Source organism: Dermochelys coriacea, chromosome 2 (genome assembly GCF_009764565.3).
Source record: "Dermochelys coriacea isolate rDerCor1 chromosome 2, rDerCor1.pri.v4, whole genome shotgun sequence".
NCBI lineage: Eukaryota > Metazoa > Chordata > Testudines > Dermochelyidae > Dermochelys > Dermochelys coriacea.
The window spans coordinates 22,168,852-22,192,333 of record NC_050069.1 but is presented as its reverse complement, the minus strand read 5'-3'; the positions used below and the strand labels follow the sequence as shown (position 1 = coordinate 22,192,333).

Here is a 23,482-nt window from a genome sequence, read left to right as displayed (position 1 = left end):
AGGTGTAGAAAGTTAAGGAAACACCACATCCCACCATTCAGTTGGTTTGGCTCTGCACATCCAGGTTTCAGCCAGGATGGGAAGCATAAGTTCCAACAGGGAACCTGTCCAAAGCGCATTTCCGACCCACCTGATATCAGAGAGCCCAGAACCAGGAAGTGCAAGGTTTCCAGTCCAGTTTTGCAAACGTACAGAGGAGGTAGGAAGAATCTGAAACTTACAGGCTGGTGAAGTTTATGCATCACTCAGCAGAGCTCGGGACCTCACTTAGCAGTGTTACCACCACAGTTCTCTGACTTCAAGGTGCAAATTTAAAATAAAGCAATGGCAAGTCACCAATGGGGAACAAACCACTGTGAAAAACCACAGATGCTGCTACTAAAAATTGTATCAAGGGATTATGAGAGAAAGAGCTTGGGAATTATGTTGGGGGAGGAGGAGGAGGAAACTATTGTACTGCCCTTCTTTACCTCATCTTTTGGCTTTTCACTATTGCTAAGTGCAGTCTCTGACAGCTTTCTACTGCTGTCATTTTATGAATCTTGTAACAAACAATGGGAAATTTAGGAGATTATAGGTTGTAAAAGAAGGGGGTGGAAAGAGGGGAACGGCATAATTTCCTGCTATAACCACTACAGATCATTTGCATAATGGCTTTTCTGTACTATTCCAAAGCTTCCAGGAGATTTTGCATGTATAACACAGCACAAGTTATACAACATTATCAGTTTCTTAACATGAAAAAACCCACAGAAATATTCCATTTTAAAAACTCTCTCTGCTGATCAATTTTGTACACAGAGATTTTTCACATACTTTTAAGGCATTTTAAAACAGAGAGCAGTTTTTATGTTTTCTACGAGAACACCATTACAGGTACACATTAGATGCGACACTATATGGAATGATGGGGTTTCCACAGAACTTCCTATAGCTAGGCAATTTTTGCCAAAGAATCCTTCACAAAAGTACCTCAATGATAAAAGTATGGAGAAAGTTACCTTTCTTTGCTTTCTTCTGCAGTTTCAGTGTGTCTGATGATTTCTTTTTTATCTCTTGGCGGGCTTTTTTGTATTCTAAAAAACACAGTCTGTATGTCAACACATTTGATACTTGGTTCAGTCTTTGTTTTATAAAAAGACGGTTTTAAGACACTATAAATGCTCCCTAGACTAGAAATTTTAGCACAGTACACAGGGATATTCACTTTTAGTCAGAGCAGCTTAAAAACCAGATTGACATTTTGTAGTGTCTGTAGCTTTGGTTTTGGGTGAAATAGTGCTCACAGGGTATATCTACATGCAATAAAAAACCCGTAGCACTGAATCTCAGAGCCTGGGTCAGCTGATTCAAGCTCATGGAGCTTGTGCGGTGGAGGCTTTCGGGCTCGGGCTGGCTCCCGGTCTTTCAGACACTTCCCCCTTGCAGAGTCTCAGAGCCCAGGCTCTAGCCTGAGCCCAAATGTCTACACTGCAATTTTATAGCCTGACAGTCTGCATCAGCTGACGCTAGCCAACTGCTCCCGTGCCATGTAGTGTATCACAGTGTAGATGTACCCCCAATGGACTTTTTTCCAAATAAACTAGGTCTTTACAGAAATCTCAGTGAACACAACACAAAATGAGAGAACTAGCTTGATTCATGACTTATCCACTAATAGCAATGGAACACAGAAGGATTTTGACAGGCCTCTCAGAACATTTGTGTTCAAAAATTAGTATCCACTAACTATAAAATAGAGACCACTATATTTACTATCCCCTTTGAAAGTGAGGGAAGGGATGTCATATCTAGAGCTAGGCAAAACTTTTTGGCTGAAACCTTTTTTTTTTTTTTCTTCAAAAAATAAATAAATAAATAAATAAAATAAAATAAAAAAATGCAGATTCTGGTTAACCAACACATTTCGTGTATGTGTGTTGATTTTGGCAAATTGTTTTGGTCCCAAGTATACAATCTCTCATCTGTTTTAACTGCAATACCACCTTGCTCTTATATACTATTTTCCATCAGTAAATCTCAAAGGGGTTTATAGTGGAGGTCGGTATCATAATCCCAATTTTACAGATGGGAAAACCGAGGCATAGAAAAGGAAGCGACTTGCCCAACATCACCCAGCAGGACAGTGGCAGGGCCAGCAACTGAACTCAGGCCTCCTGCATCCCATTCCAGTGCTCTATCCACTTGGCTGCACTGTGCCCCAACCTCCACTCTTCAAAGAGCCCCACGTTTAGGAGCCCTGCAGATCCCTCCTGCCCACTGCTTCTCTCTGCTTAAATCTCCCGCAGGCACCTCTGTAGTTGCAAGGGTGAAGGTCAGGGTGTAAATTCCTTCAAAAAGAAAAGGAATACTTGTGGCACCTTACAGACTAACAAATTTATTTGAGCATAAGCTTTCGTGAGCTACAGCTCACTTCATCAGATGCACTTGATGGAAAATATCTTACAAGCTGTCAGCATAGTCTGTGTGGTATGTAGATTGTAATGGATTTTTTACCTTCAGTCCCTTTGGTATGATGTCCATCTGTTTGCATTTAGAGAGGAAGATGATGTCTGTCTGTATCTGTACGAGTTTTTTCATGAAGTTGACAGATTTCCACTCTATACGGCCAAATTCAGTGCCTTGCATACTGACAGGTTTCAGAGTAGCAGCCGTGTTAGTCTGTATTCGCAAAAAGAAAAAAGGAGTACTTGTGGCACCTTAGAGACTAACAAATTTATTTGAGCATAAGCTTTCGTGAGCTACAGCTCACTTCATCGGATGCATTTGGTGGAAAATCTGTCAACTTCATGAAAAAACTAAATGGTAAATGGTAAAAAATCCATTACAATCTACATACCACACAGACTATGCTGACAGCTTGTAAGGTATTTTCCACCAAATGCATCCGATGAAGTGAGCTGTAGCTCACGAAAGCTTATGCTCAAATAAATGTTAGTCTCTAAGGTGCCACAAGTACTCCTTTTCTTTTTGCGAATACAGACTAACACGGCTGCTACTCTAAATTCCTTCTAAATTGCTTCTATTAGGCCATAACATGAACTAAGTGCTAAGAGGCCCTTTCTCCCACAGGGAACACTGTGCAGCCTCCACAGCAGTGTCAACTGCTCTCAGTCCAGCAAGCCTGAGTCACTGCAGCGCCATGCAGGAGACCCTGATCTGAATGCTCAGAGCATTATTAGATCAGCAAGCATAATTTTGCTTTGTTCACGCAGACCCAAGGGCTTGAATTTTAAAAGCTAACAGAAAAACAAACAAGTTCAAATGGCTGTGTCAGAGGTCAACCCCTCCGCCCCCGACCAATGCAATGCCTTATATGTCTGCAATTGTTTACTGGCAACAGCCATGGCTCCAGCTGCGTTCAACTGTCCCTCTCTCCCCACACTGGGCATTCTATGGCAGAGATCACCCCCACCATGGAACAGCACTGCCACTCTCGCTCTGCCAAGTGGGAAGTTGGCTTCTCCTGCCCACTAACAGATGGTTTTCCAAGTTCTCTTTGAATATTCATCTGTTATATCCTATTGGATATAAACCAAAAAAGACTCAATGCTTCACAACACTATACAATATCTGGAGGGCAGTCTGAGACTTGCCTTAACCTTACAGGTAGTATGCATATCCCAGGGTTGTCGAGTGCTGGGTGCCATATCCCCAGCAGAGTGCATGACAAGGCATCACGCAGCAAGAGATTGCTGAGAGAAACACTATGCCAGACTTAAATTTACACGAGAAGATTCACCTAAGTTTAGTAATATGCTGAAAACAGCCCATTAAAGAGTTCACTTGGACCCTTCAGCACCTAGCTTCAAAATTAAGCCTGTAAAGCCTGAAGAATTAGCTAACTATATTTACTATGTAGTTTTTTCAAAAAGTAATGAGGAAAATTAGTATAGATACTTAAGCAAGTTTAATATGGTTTCCCCAATACCCAATAAAAAGGGAAGTGCTGTGTTAGGAAGAAATCTTGTATGACTACCTTGTCCTATTATACTACAGTGTTCTTCCTCTGTAACTACCTTTTGCATGGTCTTTATCCAGTTGATTGGCCACTTTCTTCCACTCTTCCATCTGTTCTTGAAGTGGGTTTATCAGACAGTCAATTAAAGCACTAATTTTGTTGAAAAAACACAAAGAGCAATCAAATCCTGCAGATGCCCTTATTTCTATATCCAGAGCCAAGGTCAATATTGGAGTATTTCACTCTGCTGCAACAGTTAATAGTGCCATGGAATGCAAATATCTAAACCCGAAAGTGTTTAGCCTGCTATACAATCAGGTAGTTAAATAGTTATGATGTGAACCAAATTTCTCTGGTTGGATGAAAGCCAAAGATGGGACAATCAAAAAACCCACATAATAGGGCAACAAGAATCAGTGTGTAGAAGTTCAGGGACAGTGTGGAATAGAATATAAACCAGAAGAGTGACCTGAAACAGGGCCAATGTAAACGATTAGATTTTTCATTTGTCACATGCTTGCAGAAGTCAGTGTTTGCAGAATGCTCTAGATTGATGTCCTGAAGACTAATGGCTTCTATTTATCCAAAAAGATTGTACAAATACATAATGCACATGCAGAGCACAATCAGCAGCACTGCAAGCTTCTATATTCTGCCCCATCCATGTGCCCCAATCCTCATCAGTGGGGACCATGATGATGGGGTAATTCAGCCCACTCTATGCCCATTGAACTCCTGGCATCTCTGCTGAGAATGCTAAATAGGAATTTCAACTGTCATTGTGGATTCTGTGATATGGCACTGGGAACTGTGCTCTAGGGAACTGGATTGAGACCAAACTCATTTCAAATAGGCTACTGACCAGCCAATGTTTGGCCACAGCTGACATGAACTGAATTAAAAGCAGTAATGGAGAGATGACAGGACTACCCCCCCTTTTACCAATCTTCATTCAGTCCCTCAAATTTACCCCATTAAAAAAAATGTATCTAGGTCAAAGAAATGGCAGGTCATGGTTTCCTCTTACCACTGGCACAGTATTCATTTTATTTCTATGATAAAAGGTGTGGAGTAAGCATATTGGCAGCTTTCTTCCTAACACACAACAAGATTGTGTCAATCTTCCCCACCTCACTATTTCTGCATTCTGTAGAAATCTACTGAAATGGGGTGCAGTGGAGGAGTTCAGTTCATGTCAGTTTGCTCCCAAACTTTCTTGGCTGCACGTTATTCGGATTTGAGAAGATGGGGTGAAATACTTGCTTTTACTTTAACTCAGTGACAACACAAATTCTAAGCCTGGTCCCCAATACCAGGAATTGACTGCTCACTGCTGAGCTACAGTAAAGTTGACGATAGGAATTTCCAGCATTTAAAGCAGCTTGAGCTGGCAAGTCCAATTCTCAGAATGAGCAGCTAAATCCCCGTTCTTCTCTATTTCTATGAAGTCCAATTTGTTGGGGGAGAGAAAAGAAAGCCTGTTCTCACTGACTTTAAGTCAGAGGTCAGCTGGAAGCCAACACTGGTACACAGCTTAACGTGCTCCTGAATGAAAGGGGCTGTGTAACAATTACATTTTGACTGTAGTCCAGTAGCCAGTGAAGAGTGATTCCCAAGCTTTGGGCCAGGTTGTGTAATTGCTCACCTTGAAAACTGCCTGAGTTTGGACTCTATACTTCTGTGTCTCATGCACATTCTCGTCAGGGCAGACCCAATTTCTCTGGTACCACCTGCAAACGAAATACAAAAAAGAGTTAAGGAACAAGGATCTCTCCGATGTGAGACTCTCACTGTGATGTAGATGGAAGCTGAATTAAATATCACATTGTAAAATTAAGTCCCTAGTGTACTATTAACACAGCAGAACTACTAAACAATATTTGACATTTAGGAAAAGAGATTTCTTGCTGGTCACCAGAAGCCCAGAACTGGATTAACAAGAGGACAAAATAGTTTTCTCTCTACACATTCTTGGCACAGTAAGTCCTCTAGAGGATCAACATACTCGCAACATTTTACTTGGAAGGGATCCAAAAGGAGAGCAAGAGCTGGGAGATCAGAACTGGGTGTGTAGGAGGAAGAAGCAGGGTAAAAAGAGAAGAGACACAGAGTTGGGAGCAGTAGCACAAACACTGATCAAGGCAGTGTCTAGAGAGAGACAAAAAGAAAAGGAGTACTTGTGGCACCTTAGAGACTAAAATTTATTTGAGCATAAGCTTTCGTGAGCTACAGCTCACTTCATACAGTAATCCAAAGTCTTGAAACAACATATCTAGGACTTTTGACTAATTTCCTTTGGCCAGATTCTTCATAGCCAATACTGCAAAGGTTTTGACATTTAAAACACCCCATTTCAGCACAGATTACGCTCTCTCTTCCCAAACCCAATCTGTATATAGAACACATATCGGTAGTCGTCATAGACCATGCATCTATCACTTCACAATATTGCCAGAAGATGGCACTGTTTATGTGCTCTGCACTCCCAGTCCTTCATTTCAGTGCCTCCAAATTATAACTTCTCTTGACAGCAAATGATTAATTTTTAGGATTTTTTCTCCCCAAAGTATATTTTCTTTTAAAGCAAGCATTTGCCCGCTCTATTTAATTAAACAATCTTGGCCTTTTCTGTGTTCAGTTAGCTTTTGTTTTGATAGCCATATGGTTCTACCTGTATGTAAGCCAAGCTGTAGTTAGCATCTCAGCAAACTGCTACACAAAGTCCTAACTAATTGGTTAAAAATATTCACCAAGGCTGTGTGAAACACCCATAACAGTTTTAAAACCTCAAAACGTAAAGTTTTTCGTTTTGATTGTAATATTGATCTGATTTTGCAATATACTTTGCAATTTTGTGAGTTTTGCTAAAGAATTTATTTTCAAGTGAAAAGCTCAATATGGTCAATATTTCCATTTTTACATTTTAAAAAATTGCTAAATATCACATGTTTTTATGTTAAAATTATTTTCACAAATAGCAAAATTTTGGGCCCATCAAATGACCCAGAATGAAATTGCAAATATTTTGCACAAAAATGCTGTGGGGTTTTATTTTTTGGCTCTTATTATGGTAGAAGCCTTTTTACCCTTTTGAACATGTTCAGAATTAAATTCCTTTAAAGAATTAATTTAATAATGAACATACAGAAGTTTGAAGTTTTACTAACATTTATAAGTATTAAGGTGCTGTAGTCTAACAATTGTGCAAAAACAATGACTGAAGAAAACTTGAAGATCTGAATAGGTCTTTACAGTGGAGGCAGATCACTCTTCTCTCATTAATACTTCTCTCATAATTCAGTTCATACAAAAGTTGTTACTACACATATAGCTGCGTACCAAAAAGCGGAAAAGTCAGACCCCGTCTCCCACAGTGAAAAACTATGTCTGCTACTGACGGCATCTTTCTTCTCCCACATGCTCAGTATGGTCTTATTCTTCATTCCCCCTAACGGAGAACTACCAGGCCATTACAAAACAAGCAAAGAACAGGACTTCTTGTCCTAATGGAGGCAAAACTCCTACTGGAGATTTCAAGGAAGGTCTCCTGAGAAATAGCTGCTAAAACTATCTCCTCTGTGATTAGTGGAGTAACTTATCATTCAAGATACAGTGAAATGCTGCATTATGCAAGAACTGGGGAAACTTGAATAGGAACACAAGTATTCTTAGGTTTTTATAGGTTAAATATTTATGCTTCCCTAACCCCACACCATGAGAAAAGGAAGAGCCATTTAAGAACAGAAAATGAGAAATGGGGAACAACGTGTTTTGTAAAATGGGGAATAAGGGCACAGATAAAAACTGCCAGGTAGCATTATTCTAACCCATGTAGCAGTAACTAACCAACATAAATATGCACATTCAACACCAAGGATATATACTATATAACACAACATTGTATGAAACAAGGGAAGGTATTTACTATTAATTGTAAAAAGCTCTCTGAGGTGTGAAAAAACTTTTCTTCCCCAGAAAACAACACTAGTTTTGGGATGCAGGGACAGTCTTTAAAAAAACCAAACAAACAAACACAAACCACCAATTGCCCCCCCCCTTTGAATTTCCATGTTCTTTGGAAGTATTTCTAGAATCATAGTATATATCTGAAAGGTGTGTGTGTTTGTTTTTTAATACCAGAAACGTTAGGTGTAAATGTCAATCTGTGAATGAAAATTATCCTAAAAAAAGGGAAGTGATGAGCACATCCAAGTTTTTGCATGCCTGTTAGGAAACAAAGTCTAGAACTGTTACGAAACCAAGAAGGGAAGAAGAATGGGCAGAGTCAATGATAACAAGGAGAAGCCGGACCAGCACATGAAATTAAATGTCAGTGAATATTAAAGAGAAGATACTGGGAGAAGTTGTCAATGGTTAGGCGTGAGGCTTAGTTAGGTAAAATCTTGCTGTGAGTGGATAGGGCATCTGATAATATGATTGCGATGGGGCGGACCTGGCTCTGAGGGTCCCTACTGAAGGCCTCGCAGCCCCGCCACACCCGCCCCAGGGAAGGGCAGTGAAGAGGGTCCTCCAAGCTGCCTAGAGTGGTTGTATGGGACACAGCAAATCAGAAAGGGGCTACAGGGAGCAGCCAATCAGGACCCAGCAGGTTAGTATAAGACATGTTGCAGGGCCAAAGAGAGATCAGTTCCTTGCTAGAGCTGGAGGAGAGTGGATGGTGTGTTTGGCTAGGCTGAGGGAGCTACAGGACCTAGGACAGAGCAGTGCTGGAGGGAACATGAAGGAGCTTCGGGCTGACTGATGGGACTCAACCAGGACAAGGCCCTGAGGTAAGGGGAAGAATGTTCTGGGGCCATGGGCAAGTGGCCCAGGGAACTGTAGCACTGACACAGTTTATGTAAAAGCAGTGGATGGCTACTTTCTATAGGGTCCCTCGGCTGCGACCCAGAGTAGAGGTCGGGGCTTGGTCAGCCCCACCAGCCACTGGGAAAGTGGCCTGGACTTTGATACGCCCCAGAAGAGGAACTGAACTCTTTTAGCGTCCCAGATGAAGAGCTTGGGACAGAAAGGCCCAGAGAGGGCAAATATATTGTCTCAAGGGAGGGAGTCGTGGGGCACCACTCCATACCAGTGGGGGGACAAATTGAGAGAGGCCAGAAGGGGCTGAAAGGCAGTTTGAACCAGCTTACTACAATAGGCCCTGTTGGACTGATTGAGGAGTGACCCCAGAGATAGGGCTGCAGATAAAGGGACCTGAGATGGGCCCCCTGTTGGGCTTATGTCCCAGATGGGGTTTGATTTATCCTCACACACAGACTGTGAGTGACTTGGCCGGAGGGCTGGATCGCTGAAGCCTCATCACAAAGCAGAGAGAAAGTGCAAGCACACACACTCTGCCAGGGGGCTCTCGCAAAAGGTGAGTGGCACCCCGTTACAATGATGCTGTATAATGTCAGTTAGCTTAATCTTATTTTTCTCTGTTCACAGTGTTGAATTCACCAAGCAATTTCTCATTCTAAGTGGTAAATGTGAAACTTACTGATCAGTACCGCAAAATGAGTGGTTAAATGTTTAAGTCATTTCCAAACAGCACATGAACATATCTGACTCAGCTCGTCTAAAACCAAAGGAAGTGTTAGGAAACAAGTGAATGCCAAAAGTTGCTAAGTAACAAAAGAGAAAGGATTCATGCTCATATAATAAAGCACAAAGAATTGGTTTCTTCAGAACCTTCAAGATCAAATGTGCATAAATGGAAGAGCAGAGGGACACAGAGTTTGATGATCCCAGAAACAAGACATTTGCAGTGCCCCAGTCAGTATCAAAATATAGCTGCAAAGTCCCAGATCCAGACCTTCCAGAAACTCATCATCATCTTCATCCCTGGGTAACAATAATATGCGACCATTTAAAAAAAATAAAAAAAAATTGCATATAGCAACTTGCCATAAACAATTACAGTGCTGTTTGATGCAGACCATGGTGATCTTTGTTCTCTTCCTCAAAGCCTTCTCATTTGCAGGCTGCTGCCATCTCAACACAGCAGGCAGCTAATGGCTACACAGTCAATCAGTCCATAGAAGGGTGCAGGTGGCAAGCATGCACTGAAAAAGCTGTTCTGTATGAGCAGGCTTCTGTCACAGCAAAAAAACAAAAACAAATCTGGGGTTCATTCAAAGCATACTGCGACAACAAAGTCACTCTGCATTTCAAATTCCCATTTAAAAGCTAATGTTGTTGAAGTATAATTAAGTGTATGAGACCGAACTGCTGGAAGAGACAATTGGATTTTTAATTTTAACACGCTTTTGATCAGAAAAACCAGAAAACCACAAAATGTGTCTGTAAATACCTATCTAGGTGAGAAGGCATGCTGGGTTTATAGGATATCTCAGAGAGAGAGAGATGCTGAAGAAGAAACAACTGCACTGATACCTGTGAGTATCTCATCTCTGAAGATGACCTACACAATGACACTGGAGATATCCCTGGAGCCCCTTGATGAAATTCTACCATCAAACTGGGTTGATATCCCTGCCTCTGAATCAACCACCCTCTTTCTCCACCTATCACTAAAGTATCCCTGCCACAGATTACTTATAACCCAGGACTCTGAAAAATACCCTGAAGAACAAATATTTTTCCACTGGAATGGACCAGATTGTACCACACCCCAGGTATTTTCAAAAATATTTTCCAGGGGCAGAAAAAAAAAAAACACAGGCCCCTACCAGGTCTTCAGCCCCACATCAGATTACACCATTTGAACACTGCCATGCTATCAATATATTCAGTATATTTTCCAGAGAGAAAGTTATCTTCTTTCTTGCTACTTCCCTATCTGGGGTTGATGACTTTTACAGCCAAGCTGTTGGGCAAATTGCTCTCTCTCTTGGTATGTCTACACAGCAAAGAAAAACCCACAGCTGGCCCATGCCAGCCAGCTCGGGCTGCCGGGCTGTTTCATTGCTAGGTAGACTTACAGGCTCAGGTTGGAGCCCAAGATCTGGGACCCTCTCACCCCACAGGGTCCTAGAGCCCAGGTTCCAGTCCAAGCCCATAAGTCTACACAGCAATGAAACAGCCCTTCAGCCTGAGCCCACTGGCACAAGCCAAGCATGGGTTTTCCTGTGCAGACATGTCCTCTGAGGTCCACTGATACCTGATCCATGTACTGCATCTTTGATCTCTCCCTCAGTTGTCCTTCCATCCAAAGTCACTGCAAGAGCCACCCTACCAATATAATTCTTCAGTCTCTGCTAAATTTGCCCATACCAACATAGCCTAGACCCCCCCTCAACTGGAGCAACCTGTACTAGGCCCTTTACAGCCTCGCTTTGTTTCCTATTGTGGCATGTCCCATCATTTGACCCTCTCATTATCTTCACTTCTGTGATGGAGAGCATACTGGTTTCCCTTCCTGTGGCTGGTCCATACATTAATAGGGACTGAATGTGTGTGGGGGGGGTATGACTGGGCTGAGCCATGCCACAGGATGGCACTGCAGTACCCACTGTTGGGAGGACTGCTATTGGTCAATCCCAGCATTTCTTAAAGATACTGGGATTGGCTGGTGGGACACTGCCTACACAGACTAGACCAGGCAGAAGAAAATCTCTTCAAGTCATAGGATCTTAGTAGAGCTGATCCAAAATTTTTGAATCTTCAGAATTGCTGAAGCTTGCTGTTGGTTTTGTTGTTGGTTTTTAAACTAGCATTAATTTTTAGCTTTCTCCCGAGGGTCATCACAGATGGGACGGCAGTCCCATACTTTAGTTCAGCATTACAGTAACTTAGTGTCTTTCAGTGGTCCCCAGAAGAATGTGGCGGGCGCCAGACACCCTGATGCCTAAAAGCGGCAGTGGGAAGAGGCGTTGCCGCCGAAATGCCACCGAGAAATGACAACGCTTCTCGGTGGTATTTTGGCGGTGGGGTGTCCTGCGGGCGCACAAAAATGCCCCGGTGGGCTCCATGGCACCATGTTGGGGACCCCTGGTCTTGCCCATAGAATGAGATGTTAAACCACTAGCTATTTGGTTTGTTACAGAATTATGAAAGTTCACATGGCAATAAGTAATTCAGCCACTAACTAATCAACCAGGCAAACCCTCAGCATTATACTTGGGAGTTTAGCCTCACAACAACACGAATGGAATGTGGGAGGAAGTTCGTATAGTAAATATGCAGTACAATTGGTGCAATCTAGTGCTTAAGAGCACAAAACAGGATTTTAAAATCCATATGGGAAAGTAGTTTCATATTTAAAATAAAAGTTTTAATGCAAGTAAGCTTGGACCCTGAAAAATTAAGTCTACCTAGAGTCAAGCATAGGCAGCTGCAGTGAAAGCTTTCCAGCACTAACTCATACACTTTCCCCAACCATGACCCAGAGGGAGCCACCTCTCAAAAGGTGAGATGAGAGTCTAATCTCTGTGCCTGTTCACTTCTTACCCACCAAGACTCTCTACAAGTGGCCAGTTGCAAAGGGAAAACCTATTCACTGAAGAACAGAATGCTGTCAGTTTGTTTCCCAGAAGCAAACAGAGCACCAGCTTTCAGCTGCTACCAAACCCAACTGGATAGAGCCAGACAAAAGGCTTTGCATTGCAATACCATCCACTCCCATGCATTCCTGTAGCTTAGAAATTGCTGAACCAATTTAAACTCCATTTTGTTTAAAAGCTGACACTTTGCATAAAGTCCCAGCACACTTCTATGACACTTACAATCCCCTGAAGACAAGAGATTATAATGGCATATTTGGCAGTCTCTTAGTAAAAGAGATGATAAAGTGTTGGAAGACCCGAGTTCCACTCCCTGCTCTATGACTCCTTGGACAAGTTACCCAACTACTATGTCTTAGTTTCTCCATCTATAAAATGTGGGTAAAATGTATGTACCTTACAGGGCGCATTACAATGATTCATTAAACGTCTCTCAAATTCTCTAACACCGTCTAAAGAAATATTCTAGAAGTGGAGATTCGCATTACTGCTATACAGTGGAACCTCTCATCAGTATTAAAATAACCTGTCAAATTGTATCAAATTAAAAATCCGGGGTGTAAAAAAAAAAAAAAAAAAAAAAAAAAATCAAGGATTCTGTGTTCTCAGAAATAAAATGCATTATTCACAACACACACGTCCCCCAACCAAGCCTAAGACAACCAAAAATCTCTTCATTATAAACTAATTAAATGAAATGCTGTGTAATACTGCTACAAGGAGGCCACTGTAAAGGTTTAAATGGTTCTATTTCCATGCCCATTTGTTATTCAACACCACAGAGGAATAAAAGGAGTAGGGATTGGGGGGGGGAGATGGGGAGGAAGAGACAGGCTAAATTGCTTTATTAGAATCATTCTATTCTACTTAATGATCATGTATCAATGAAATGATTATTTGATGAAACGTGCAGCTGTATAAACTACAAGGCCTTCTGTATACTCAAAGCAGTTGGCTACAATCAGCCTCTTATCTCTTCTAGCCTTTAACTTCATTGTTGAGCAGGGTACAGAAGGTTAGCATGACAACTGTCTTTCAGGAAGTGACTTTAAGATTCCACTTAAGTGATTCCTTTTTATCTTCAAGGGCGAAGTCCAATTAGGTCAGACACCCTTCTCCTTCCAAAAGGGAAGGGAGACCATGAAAAGGGGACATAATATTTTGCAATTTCAAAGTTATCAAGAGATGCTTCCGTCTCATAGCATAGATTAAAGAAGCAGCTGATTATAGGCTCGATTATTAAATACATTAAATACCAAGGCTGCGACAAGCTGACAAGCAGTAGGAGATTCTCGGCTTATCACTCAACCCTTATTTAAACTCAAGCTGTTGAAATAGTAGGCAGTTTCCTTTATGGGTTACAAGCCATAGGCCCTGATCTGAAAGCTGTTCATGTGGGGGGGATACTTGTGCTCACATGCAGTCCCACAAAAGTAAAGGATGAATTGATGGATCAGTGCCACAGAGACTTGCCCTGTTGGGATTTCTTGGGCTATATGGAGCCTAGCATGGCTGCAACTGTTTGCATGCACTAAACCAAACAAACACTGTTACAATATTATAAACTTGTTTAAAACCATGCTATAAACTACCTTTTGGGGGAGGAAGGAGCTTTTGTTTATAACATTTAGAGGTCTCCACCCGCCCCCCCCGAAAAGAATTGTTGGCAAAACAATTGAGAGTTGGGCAACTCCTAACTGAACTGCACTTGGCAAACATTTCTAAACATTGTTTGCTCAAGATGATAAAAACTAAGCAATTTTCTTAGGTACTTAAAACCATTTTTAAAGTTTTCATTCACTTTTTTAAAAATTAGACATCTTTGAAACAAGTGTGAATTTGCAATTGTTACAAGGTCTAAACTCCCTCTTAACTATTTTCATTTAAATCAGAAAAAAAACCCAGAATGACAAGCCAAAGTCATGCACTGCATAGCCATACAATTGTCAACACAGACTAGATGAAGTGTAATATTCAGTACGACAGTCTATTTGAAAAAGTACTGGGTAATAAGTATTTAAATGGGCTTAGATATAAACATGACTGAAAATTTGCCCAGGCTATGGGATTCTGTTCCCAGCTTGGCTGAGAAAAAAGTATGCTAAATAGCTATTTTCTCTGTAACTAAGGATGCCAAAGTCTTTGCAGATACAAATCAGAGGAAAACTGCCTCAGAGATGCAGATTCTTGTTGAAGGAGCTATTTGTGTCAATGGTACTAAGGCTTTGTTTACAATAGAAAGGATCTAGCTATACCAGAGGTGGGCAAACTATGGCCCGCAGGCCACATCCAGCCTGCAGGACCCTCCTGCCCAGCCCTTGAGCTCCCCGCTGGGGAGGCTAGCCCCGGTCCCTCCCCCACTGTCTCTCCTCCTCCCACAGCCACACTGCCGTATGGACAGCGCTCTGGGCGGTGGGGCTGCACACTCCTGAAGGGCAGCGCAGCAGGGTCCGGCCGGGCAGCACGGCTGCAAGACATGCTGCTCTGAGCGGCATGGTAAGGGGGCCGGGGCCAGTCCAACGGTTGGATGGGGCGGTGGTTCTGTGTGGGGGTCAGTCAGGGGACAGGGGAGGTTGGATAGGCATGGGGTCCTGGGGGGTCTGTCGGGGCAGTGGTGTGGATAGGGGTCAGGAGACTGGAAGCAGAGGGGTTGGATAGGGGGTGGGGTCCCCGGGGATGGTTAAGGGTGGGGGGTCCCAGGAGGGGGCAGTTGGATGGGTCAGGAGTTCTGAGGGGGTGGGAAGAGAGGGTGCGGATGGGGGTGGGGGCCAGGCTGTTTGGGGAGGCACAGCCTTTCCTACCCAGCCCTCCATACAGTTTTGCAACCCCAATGTGGCTCTTGGGCCAAAAAGTTTGCCCACCCGAGCTATACATATATAGTTATACCAGCAGCCCCTCCTAGTGGCGATGCAGCTTATACTAGCTAAAGGGGTTCTTTTGACAGTATAGCTTATATCAGTTCCCTCGAATAAAATAAACTATACTGACATAAGTGCTTGCACCATACGGCTTTTGCCAATATAGTTATGTCAATCAGGGGTGTAATATTTCATACTCCTTACCAACGTATCTGTGCTGGCAAAACTTTTAAGATATGGACCAGACCTGGTAATTAATTAACGTGAATCTCAGTAAAATGTAGAGGCACAGACTATTCCTGAAGAGCAACAAAACTCTGCCCTCTGAGAATCTCCAAACAAGGTTTGGGAATTTAAAAACAAAACCCACAAAAACAAAATAAACCCCCTCAATCTGAGAAAACACATGAACGGTTTCAGTCTAAATTCATTTGTTAATATCTGTATTCAAAATGTTCAATTTGGAATAGAACGTTTGATTATGTCTTTGATGTCCATACACAGTGGGTGCACTTAGTGCAATACTTGGTTGAGTTTAGGAAATGGGAAGAGCATGCAAATACACAAGTGTTTACTGGACTATGCCAGATAACTGGGTACCAGAACGCTCTGTGACATCCTATATGCATTAAGGGTTAGATGAAACTGATTGCATATGCAGGACATCACTGCTATTGGAATTCTGTTTGATATTCATAGGGAAGGGTGAGCTGGATCCAAACACAGCTAAGTCTAACAGGTACAAAAAGCAGAACAAAGAATGCGTCACCAAAGGCAGCAGCTACAACTGAAAGAACGCACAGTGAGCAGTTCTGCAGAGTATGGCAGTGTTGTTTTTAAACTGTCACTTTTCTGAGCAGAACAACTCTAGAGCAGTTTCCTTGGCAGGGTACAAGGGAGGATGGTGGGGTAACAAAAGGAGGAAATTCACTAAATGCTATATTAAAGTTAATAACATATTTTCCATAAAATTTCAGAGGTCTTCATTCAACATACAGGAATACAATATGAATGTTTAAATTAAAATGGCAACACCAACCAATAACAACAATTAAATGCTCAATTAAGCAGAACAGCACCACATGGTCTTCTGCACAACACAGCCCAATAAAGCACGTAGAGGAATGCTATACTCCATTTCCAGGTATTCCATGATGCGTTTCATTTCCCATTTGTGAATGTCTTTCGCTTTGCATTAGCGTTAACATTCTTTCACTGTGTTTAGTGCGGTATGACTGTCAGAACAAGTTTTTATTGCACACCTAAATGCACACTCTCCAAAGGCAGCTGCTGAGCATTCTTCGAAGCCAATTTTAAAAATCCGATCTCAATTGTATTTCGAAATACCTGTGAACTCTATCTCCCAGGAATAATTCATTGTTGAAATTAGTTTTAATATGGATTGGTACAAAGAATGGAGCTTTAAAATTAATTGTCTTTTCCCAACACTTCTCTAGACAGCAATTTCTTAGGCAAAATTTGGAAAATGTATTAACTCCTTTAACCAAACGACAACCAACAAGTATTAAGTTTAAATTGGATAACTATGACACTAAAATGGTTACCTAGATTCCATGAAACCCGCTAAGCTATTTTATCCAGTGCAATGTTCAAAGACCAATGCTGTGCTGGTCTAGCAGTAATATTTTGCATTAGCGCAACTACTTTCATCTCTAGCTTTCCTACATTTGTTATATAGTTATGCTTTTTCCACAAATGGAGGGAGACTAGCACCACACAGCCTAACACCAGCTGGCTGTTTAAACCCAGTAGGCACAAGAATGTAGTACACAACACTGACATCAATGGAAAAAAAACAATACTCCACCTGTTATGAAAAACATGAGGACAATAATCTGAACTTACAAAAGTCAAGCGTCTTTGCTCTTCTGGCCACATAAATGCACTAAACGTTACAAACTCCGAAATAAACTAAATCTAATCATAAAATTTGTCAATTTTGAATTTAAAAACAGTACTGTAGCTACTCCCCCCCCCGCATATATGCACAGTAGAGGACTACGCTTTTTACATTAATAAGCTTGCATACCCATTAACAGATTAATTTAGAGGCGGGAAATCTGATGAGGCCAGCCCTTGTTCTCCAAATAAATTCTTTGCAGGCTTGAGTTAACAGCTCAGCTGGCAAATGTACTGTTTACCCCAAAATTCTTGACAACAATCGAAATTGGCATGCTGAATTTAAAGCACCTCTGTTCAAAGCATGGAGCACAAAAATGGGAATAGCTTCCTGAGATTTTCTTACTTTGCAAGTGCAGAAAACATCCTTCATTTAAAAAAGCTGTGCGTTGTTGTAGTACACGGCAATTTTGGAGCAAACCAAGATGTTTAAGGTGTTCATTTACATGCAAATATCAAGTAAGGGGACTATTGCCCCCTTACTAACATTCAGTGGGGGTGTTTTAGTTGCAGCTCCCAGTACTAAAAGGGGGAAGGGTCGAAGGGAAATCAGGGCCCTGAGACTGACAGTCCCCAGGAACAATGGGAGAGGCCAATGCTCCAGGTCAGCCTGAATGACAGGGCGGGCAGGCTAATCAGGGAGTCAGGAGGCCAGGGAGGTCCTGTCCTCCCTGTGAGCTGGAATTGCCTGGGTCAGACAGAGTGGGGCCGAGCAAAGGAGAAAACACGGGACTAAGCTGAGCTGGAGATCAGAGTTGTGCCAGAGCCAGAGGGACCAGAAAAGCAGCCCAGAGAGAGCAGACCCTGTGCTGGGAGCAGAGCTGCAGCCCCAAAGCCAGAGGTACAGCCCAGAGAGAGCAGACCTGTCCTGGGAGCAGAGCTGCAGCAACCAGAGCCAGAGGGTCCAGAAAAGCAACCCAGGAAGCAAATCAGTGCTGGGAGCAGAGTCACAGAAGCAGCCTGCAGAGCAGACCTGTCCTGGGAGCAGAGCTGCAGCAACCAGAGCCAGAGGGGCCAGAGAAGCAGCCCAGGGAGCTGGAGGCAGAGCAGCAGCCCTGCTGAGGCAGAGGGGAGCTGGAGCTGGGGCTGGGGCTGGAGCAGTCCAGAGCCAGGTGTGGTGAGCAGCTGGGGAGAGCGAGGGGGGACCCTGGGCAGCAGGCCCAGAACAGGGAGATGCCTCAGCCAGGAGGCTCTACAGGCCAAACTCGGAGGGGGATTGGTAACCCCGACAGGGTAGGGGCAATGCTGGGAAGAAGGGCCCTGCCACGTAGAGCCTGAGGCCACCACCAGAGCGAATGTCCAACCCACAGCATCCCTGCAGCACCTCTGTAAAGGAAGTGGGAGCGAGAACTCAGATCCTTTCGCTGGCCCACTTTGCCAGGGTAGTGCAGAAGCCAGGAAAGTTCCCCACAATAGTGGGACTATGCCCCCGCTTACACAAGCATAGCATATGCTCTCACTGCTGCAGAGCCACCAGTGAAGGCAAGAAAAATGGAAGTAAAATGCATGGACAAGGCAGGAAGTACCAGTGCAGGATTTAGCACCATCCACAAAATACAGCAACATATCTTTTTGATTTCTTCTTTAATGAGATCCCCACAACTATGATGGAAACTTAAGAGCTCAGATTGTTAGACTGCACCCAAATAACTAAGCTGTACAGATGCTGCTATGATATAAACAAATTAAGCAAAACAAGTTTCAGATTTTGGACAAGAAAGCTTAAAGACACTGTGCATTCCCTCACTGAAAATAATGGTAAAAAGCTCCAAGAAACCCACCCTTAAAGGTGACAGTACCCACGGACACCAAGACAAGAAGCTAAAAGAAGAAAGGAAAGCACGCAAGAGGAGGAAAAAAAGATTAAGAGAGACTTAGCATGCCCTGCGATTCAGGACTTGAAAAGGAAGACAAGTTCCTCTGCACACCTATAAGGGACAGTGCCATCACCCCGTCTACTTTATAACTTTTAACAGTTTGTAATCAATCAAGCTTCTCTGGCTCTACACAAGGGTTATGTCCACACACAATACTGCTGCCGCTACCGCCTTAGTAACTATGGCAGCTAGCAACATTCCCTTCCCTGCCAGCATATGCAGCTGGTACATGGCTGTCTTCTTGTAACTCATTTGGCCTGCTTCTTATGCTGTACTGGAACTATCTCCCCCCCTCCCCTCACAAAGAGTACTTGTGTAACCAGTTTGGCTGGTTGTCCTTCCTCCCAGCATTTTGTGTAGTGGAACGAGGGTGACCAGACAGCAAGCGCGAAAAATCGGGACAGGAGGTGGGGGGTAATAGGTGCCTATATAAGAAAAAGACCCCAAAATCGGGACATTTGGTCACCCTAAGTGGAACATCCCGGAGTGCACTGCCCACTGCTGCTGTGTGCATGACTTCATGATGCTCAGTTCCCACCTCAGGCATTAGCTGCCCAAATTTATCGAGAACGATCTGAAAGACGACGTGGTAAAGCAGCCTGGTAGGTGTGGACAGAAACACAGTGGATGCTTGTTTGTATTGGGGAAAATGTTTTTACGTCAACTCAACTCAACCATGTGTGTTAAACAGGTCAAATGCCAGTATCACAACCTAGTTACAGAGATTCTCTGGTGTACTTGAGAGGACCTATCAGCAAAAGAGGCTAAGCTCTGGGATAACACCAACATATCTGGAAACAGATATTTTCTCTGTACTTCCTAAAGCACATCAAAATGCATTTTGTCCTTTTTTCAAGGTTAAGTTGACTTATGCCTAATGATACTGAGATCGGCAACTGGTCATCTGACTTTTTGGTATTGAGGTAAGTTCATGCAAACCTCACATCTTCTCAACCCTCATTGCCACTCCTTTGTTCAACCTTTGCTTAGGAAGGTATAGCTAGTTTATAAAATTGTCAGTTAAACATGACAGGAAGTGTCAGAGTAGGCAAAAGGGCTGTTAACCTAGGCTCTAAGTGCTCTGGTGCACATAATGCCAGCATCTAAATTGCAGGTTTCCAGGAAACTACTTGGAAAGATTTGCCTGCTGTTTAGAATTTATTAACTATTCCCAGAGGAAGCAGTTTGATTTAGTGCCATGTTCCCACATTAGTAGTGATGCTCTTGTATTATAGACTTCCCTCCCCCCATCCCCCATTCTCTTTCTCTCTGTCTCTCTCTCTCGACCATGAAGCAGGACTCCGTTCATTTCACCCAGCTGTTCCTCTGAAGACGGTCAACATGAGAACCAGGCTACTCTCAGACAAAGAGCATGACCCAATTACAGACCATTTTATAAGGCTAACATTTGTTATGCTCTAATGGGGTAGTAGGGAACAGTAACTCCTCCTGCAATGTCTTTTAGAGTGCATTTATAATTTCCTGATTTTGTGGGAGACATGCCCTCTAACGCAGTGGTCTCCAAACTTTTTGGTTCACGCACCCCAAGGGTGAAGACCAGAAGACCTGCTGCAGACGCGCCGACGGAAGAAGACCGGAAGACCCGCCGCAGGCAGGCCACCGGAGGGGAACACCAGCCGTGGACGTGCAGAGCTGCCGCCGAAGGGAAAAAAAAAAAGTCGGAGTGCCGTCCGGCGGTGCTCCTGCTGCCGTGCACTGCCTGGAATCATCTCATGCACCCAGTTTGGAGACCACTGCTCTAATGGATGGACCACAGGGAGGTTAAGAGATCATTTACTGTGATCTCAAGTGGTGAAGACCTGCATTTTTGAAGCTGAAGGACCTGAGTTCTAGTCTCAGATCCCCAGATCAAAGTATGATTAATTTAAAACTGTTTGTATGCAGCACATGAATGAGTTACAAATCATGGCCAAGGGTGGGACAGAGGAGCCCCAGATGGAAGGTGTGGTCTTGAAGATCAGAAAAAACAGTCCACGGGACAAGAATGCAACATCTCTGAAAGGGTGCGAGACGGAGGGAGACCAACCATAGCTACTGTGTATACTATTAATTTCTCTCTACACTGTACGATTGCTCATAATGCTGTAAGGCAGGGGTAATTATTTTTTGTTAAGGTCCAAATTTCTTGGTCAAGGTACAGACTCCAGAAAAAATAATAATGATAATAATTAGTAAATAAAAAGATTTTGCAGTCTGTTCAAAAGCATCTGGTGATCCATATTTGGCCTGCAGTCCGCTTATTGACTACCCTTGCTTTAAGGGAACCGTGTCCCCCAATTAACACTATGCCCAAAATATCGCATTATGGACACATCAATAAATGTGTCTTATATCTGACGGTAAACGTCAATGAAAAACAATACAAGAGATCAAATGAAACTTCTGACAAAAAAAATCAAAGCTATACTAAGATCAGTGATCAAAGTTATTTTAGATCATATAAATTCAACCATAGGGAGCGTGTTTGTTTTGTTTCCTTCTGTGTGATCAGTCTCTCACACACAGTTTACCTACTGCATCTTAGGTTTTGGTTGATTTTTTAAATAGGAAATTATGAATATGAATTGCAAAATATTAGCTTCTTTATACCTCAATTTCTCCAACTGTAAAATGGGAATAATGGAACTTAACCATCTTTATGAAATGCTTTGCTTTCTAAGCATGAATATTGCCACAAGTACTAAAATGAATACAGCATGTTTAACATTCAAAAGCTCTCTCTCTTGCTTCAGCAAAATTTATATCAGTTATCCATTAACTACAGGGCTGTTCTGTTGTAACTGCAGAGTTGTATCAATGATTTTCATCAAGTTTTGATACTTGTGAACCTTAAATAGCATCCAGTTATTAAACTAGTAATATATTTTGTAATATTTAATACCAGAAATGAGATATTGTATATATGAAGGAATGGGAGGGTCAGAAAGTGTGGTGAACCTTAGAAATGTATGCTATATGCAAAATATTCAAGTTGGTTATGTTCTGGTATGTATTACATCTTATCAGTCTTAAGAGACATCCAATGGAATAGAAGTTTCACTGCTTTACTTCCTTCCACCCCACAAACCTCTTCTCCACAATCAGTTTCCATTTGAAGCATCAATACCCAACAGCCAATCTCACCATCAGCAGCTTGCAAGGCCATTTACTTATGGAAAAATAGATATGTACTACTTGCAAAAGAGCAAAATAGTAGACAACAGAACTGTGATCAAATCTGTGCTTCCCTCCTGTAAATAAAACTTTGGATCACTAGCTACTGCATTAAAGTACTGGAGCTAGGTCCCAGCTCTTCTGGTTAATTCTCTTACGTACTATATGTGTATATATCCAAATACACAGAGAGAAGGCTCAAAATCTCTCACTGCATATGCATTTTCAGCTTTGTACATAGTATAAAAGAGAGGAGCAGGCTGATATCAAGTGAATATCATGCAGAAAAAGCCTTTATAACATCAAAAACCTTAGAAAGCCTACACATTGTAAGACCTCTTCCCACTATACAGAACTAAAGCCACACCTTCCTAGGCTCCTGATGAACACTTCAACAGCCCAAATTTCTGGTTGTGACGTAGGCTCACAGTAACTGCAATGCAGCACTTGTGTGGTCTTTGATTATCTTGGAATTTGTCTTTTGAAGCAGCAACATTTTGCCACTCAATCCGAGAAACTCAAGGGCAAATTCTTAACAAAATAATTGGTGCATTCAATCTGTCCAGCTGCAATCCATTCTAGATACAACTGCCTGCAACAGCATTAGCCTAGATTTCATAACAGTACGTTTAAGTAGGTAAAATAAATTATATAAAGAACTACTTCTTGATAGAAGAATAAGGACAGAGTAATTAGATCTTGGCCTAAGCAGCCACTCTATAGTTATGAAAAACCTTTCCAAGGCACTCCTTTAGTCTCATTAATCTGCCATTTCCAAAAGGATCAGAAACCTGTGAAAAACTGCTTGCAGGAAAAATTGTAATAAAATGAGAGCAATGTTGGTAATTCAAAGAGAGAACAGGGATGCATGTGGGATAAATTCCATGTAACCCACTATTTTATTATCCAGTAACTATGGCAGAATCCTACATGGACAGAAATGGAAGCACAGAAAATTCTTAGGAGACTAATAAATTTCAGCACACTAATGAACAACAGAACCAGACTCAAGAAACAGTTATTTACATATTACTCTACTAGATTTGTTTCAAGCAGGCAAGCTAGGGGCACAGACACCCCATGAAATTAAAGAGCATGCCAAGTTCAAAACAGGAGCTGGGAGATAGGAGATTTCTCCCCTTTACAGTGTTGGGGTGGGTGGGTGCACATTAAGCGCTTAAAGAGGTGCCAGATTTGCAGCCATAAAATAAGTACTGAGCAAGAAGC

The 23,482-nt window shown here is 42.4% G+C and overlaps 1 protein-coding gene across 17 annotated transcripts in view; it reads right to left on the bottom strand.

Annotated features, from left to right (window-relative positions):
- MTSS1 (MTSS I-BAR domain containing 1) overlaps positions 1–23,482 on the bottom strand; it is a 178,173-nt gene that overhangs the window by 49,009 nt on the left and 105,682 nt on the right. For all 17 annotated transcript variants that reach the window (XM_038389936.2, XM_038389940.2, XM_038389933.2 and 14 more), the window contains exons 4-6: positions 5,607–5,691; positions 4,020–4,111; positions 1,002–1,076 (exon numbers count right to left, since the gene is read on the bottom strand). In XM_038389936.2, the coding sequence (XP_038245864.1) occupies positions 1,002–1,076; positions 4,020–4,111; positions 5,607–5,691 (252 nt within the window). The remainder of the gene's footprint in view (positions 1–1,001; positions 1,077–4,019; positions 4,112–5,606; positions 5,692–23,482) is intronic.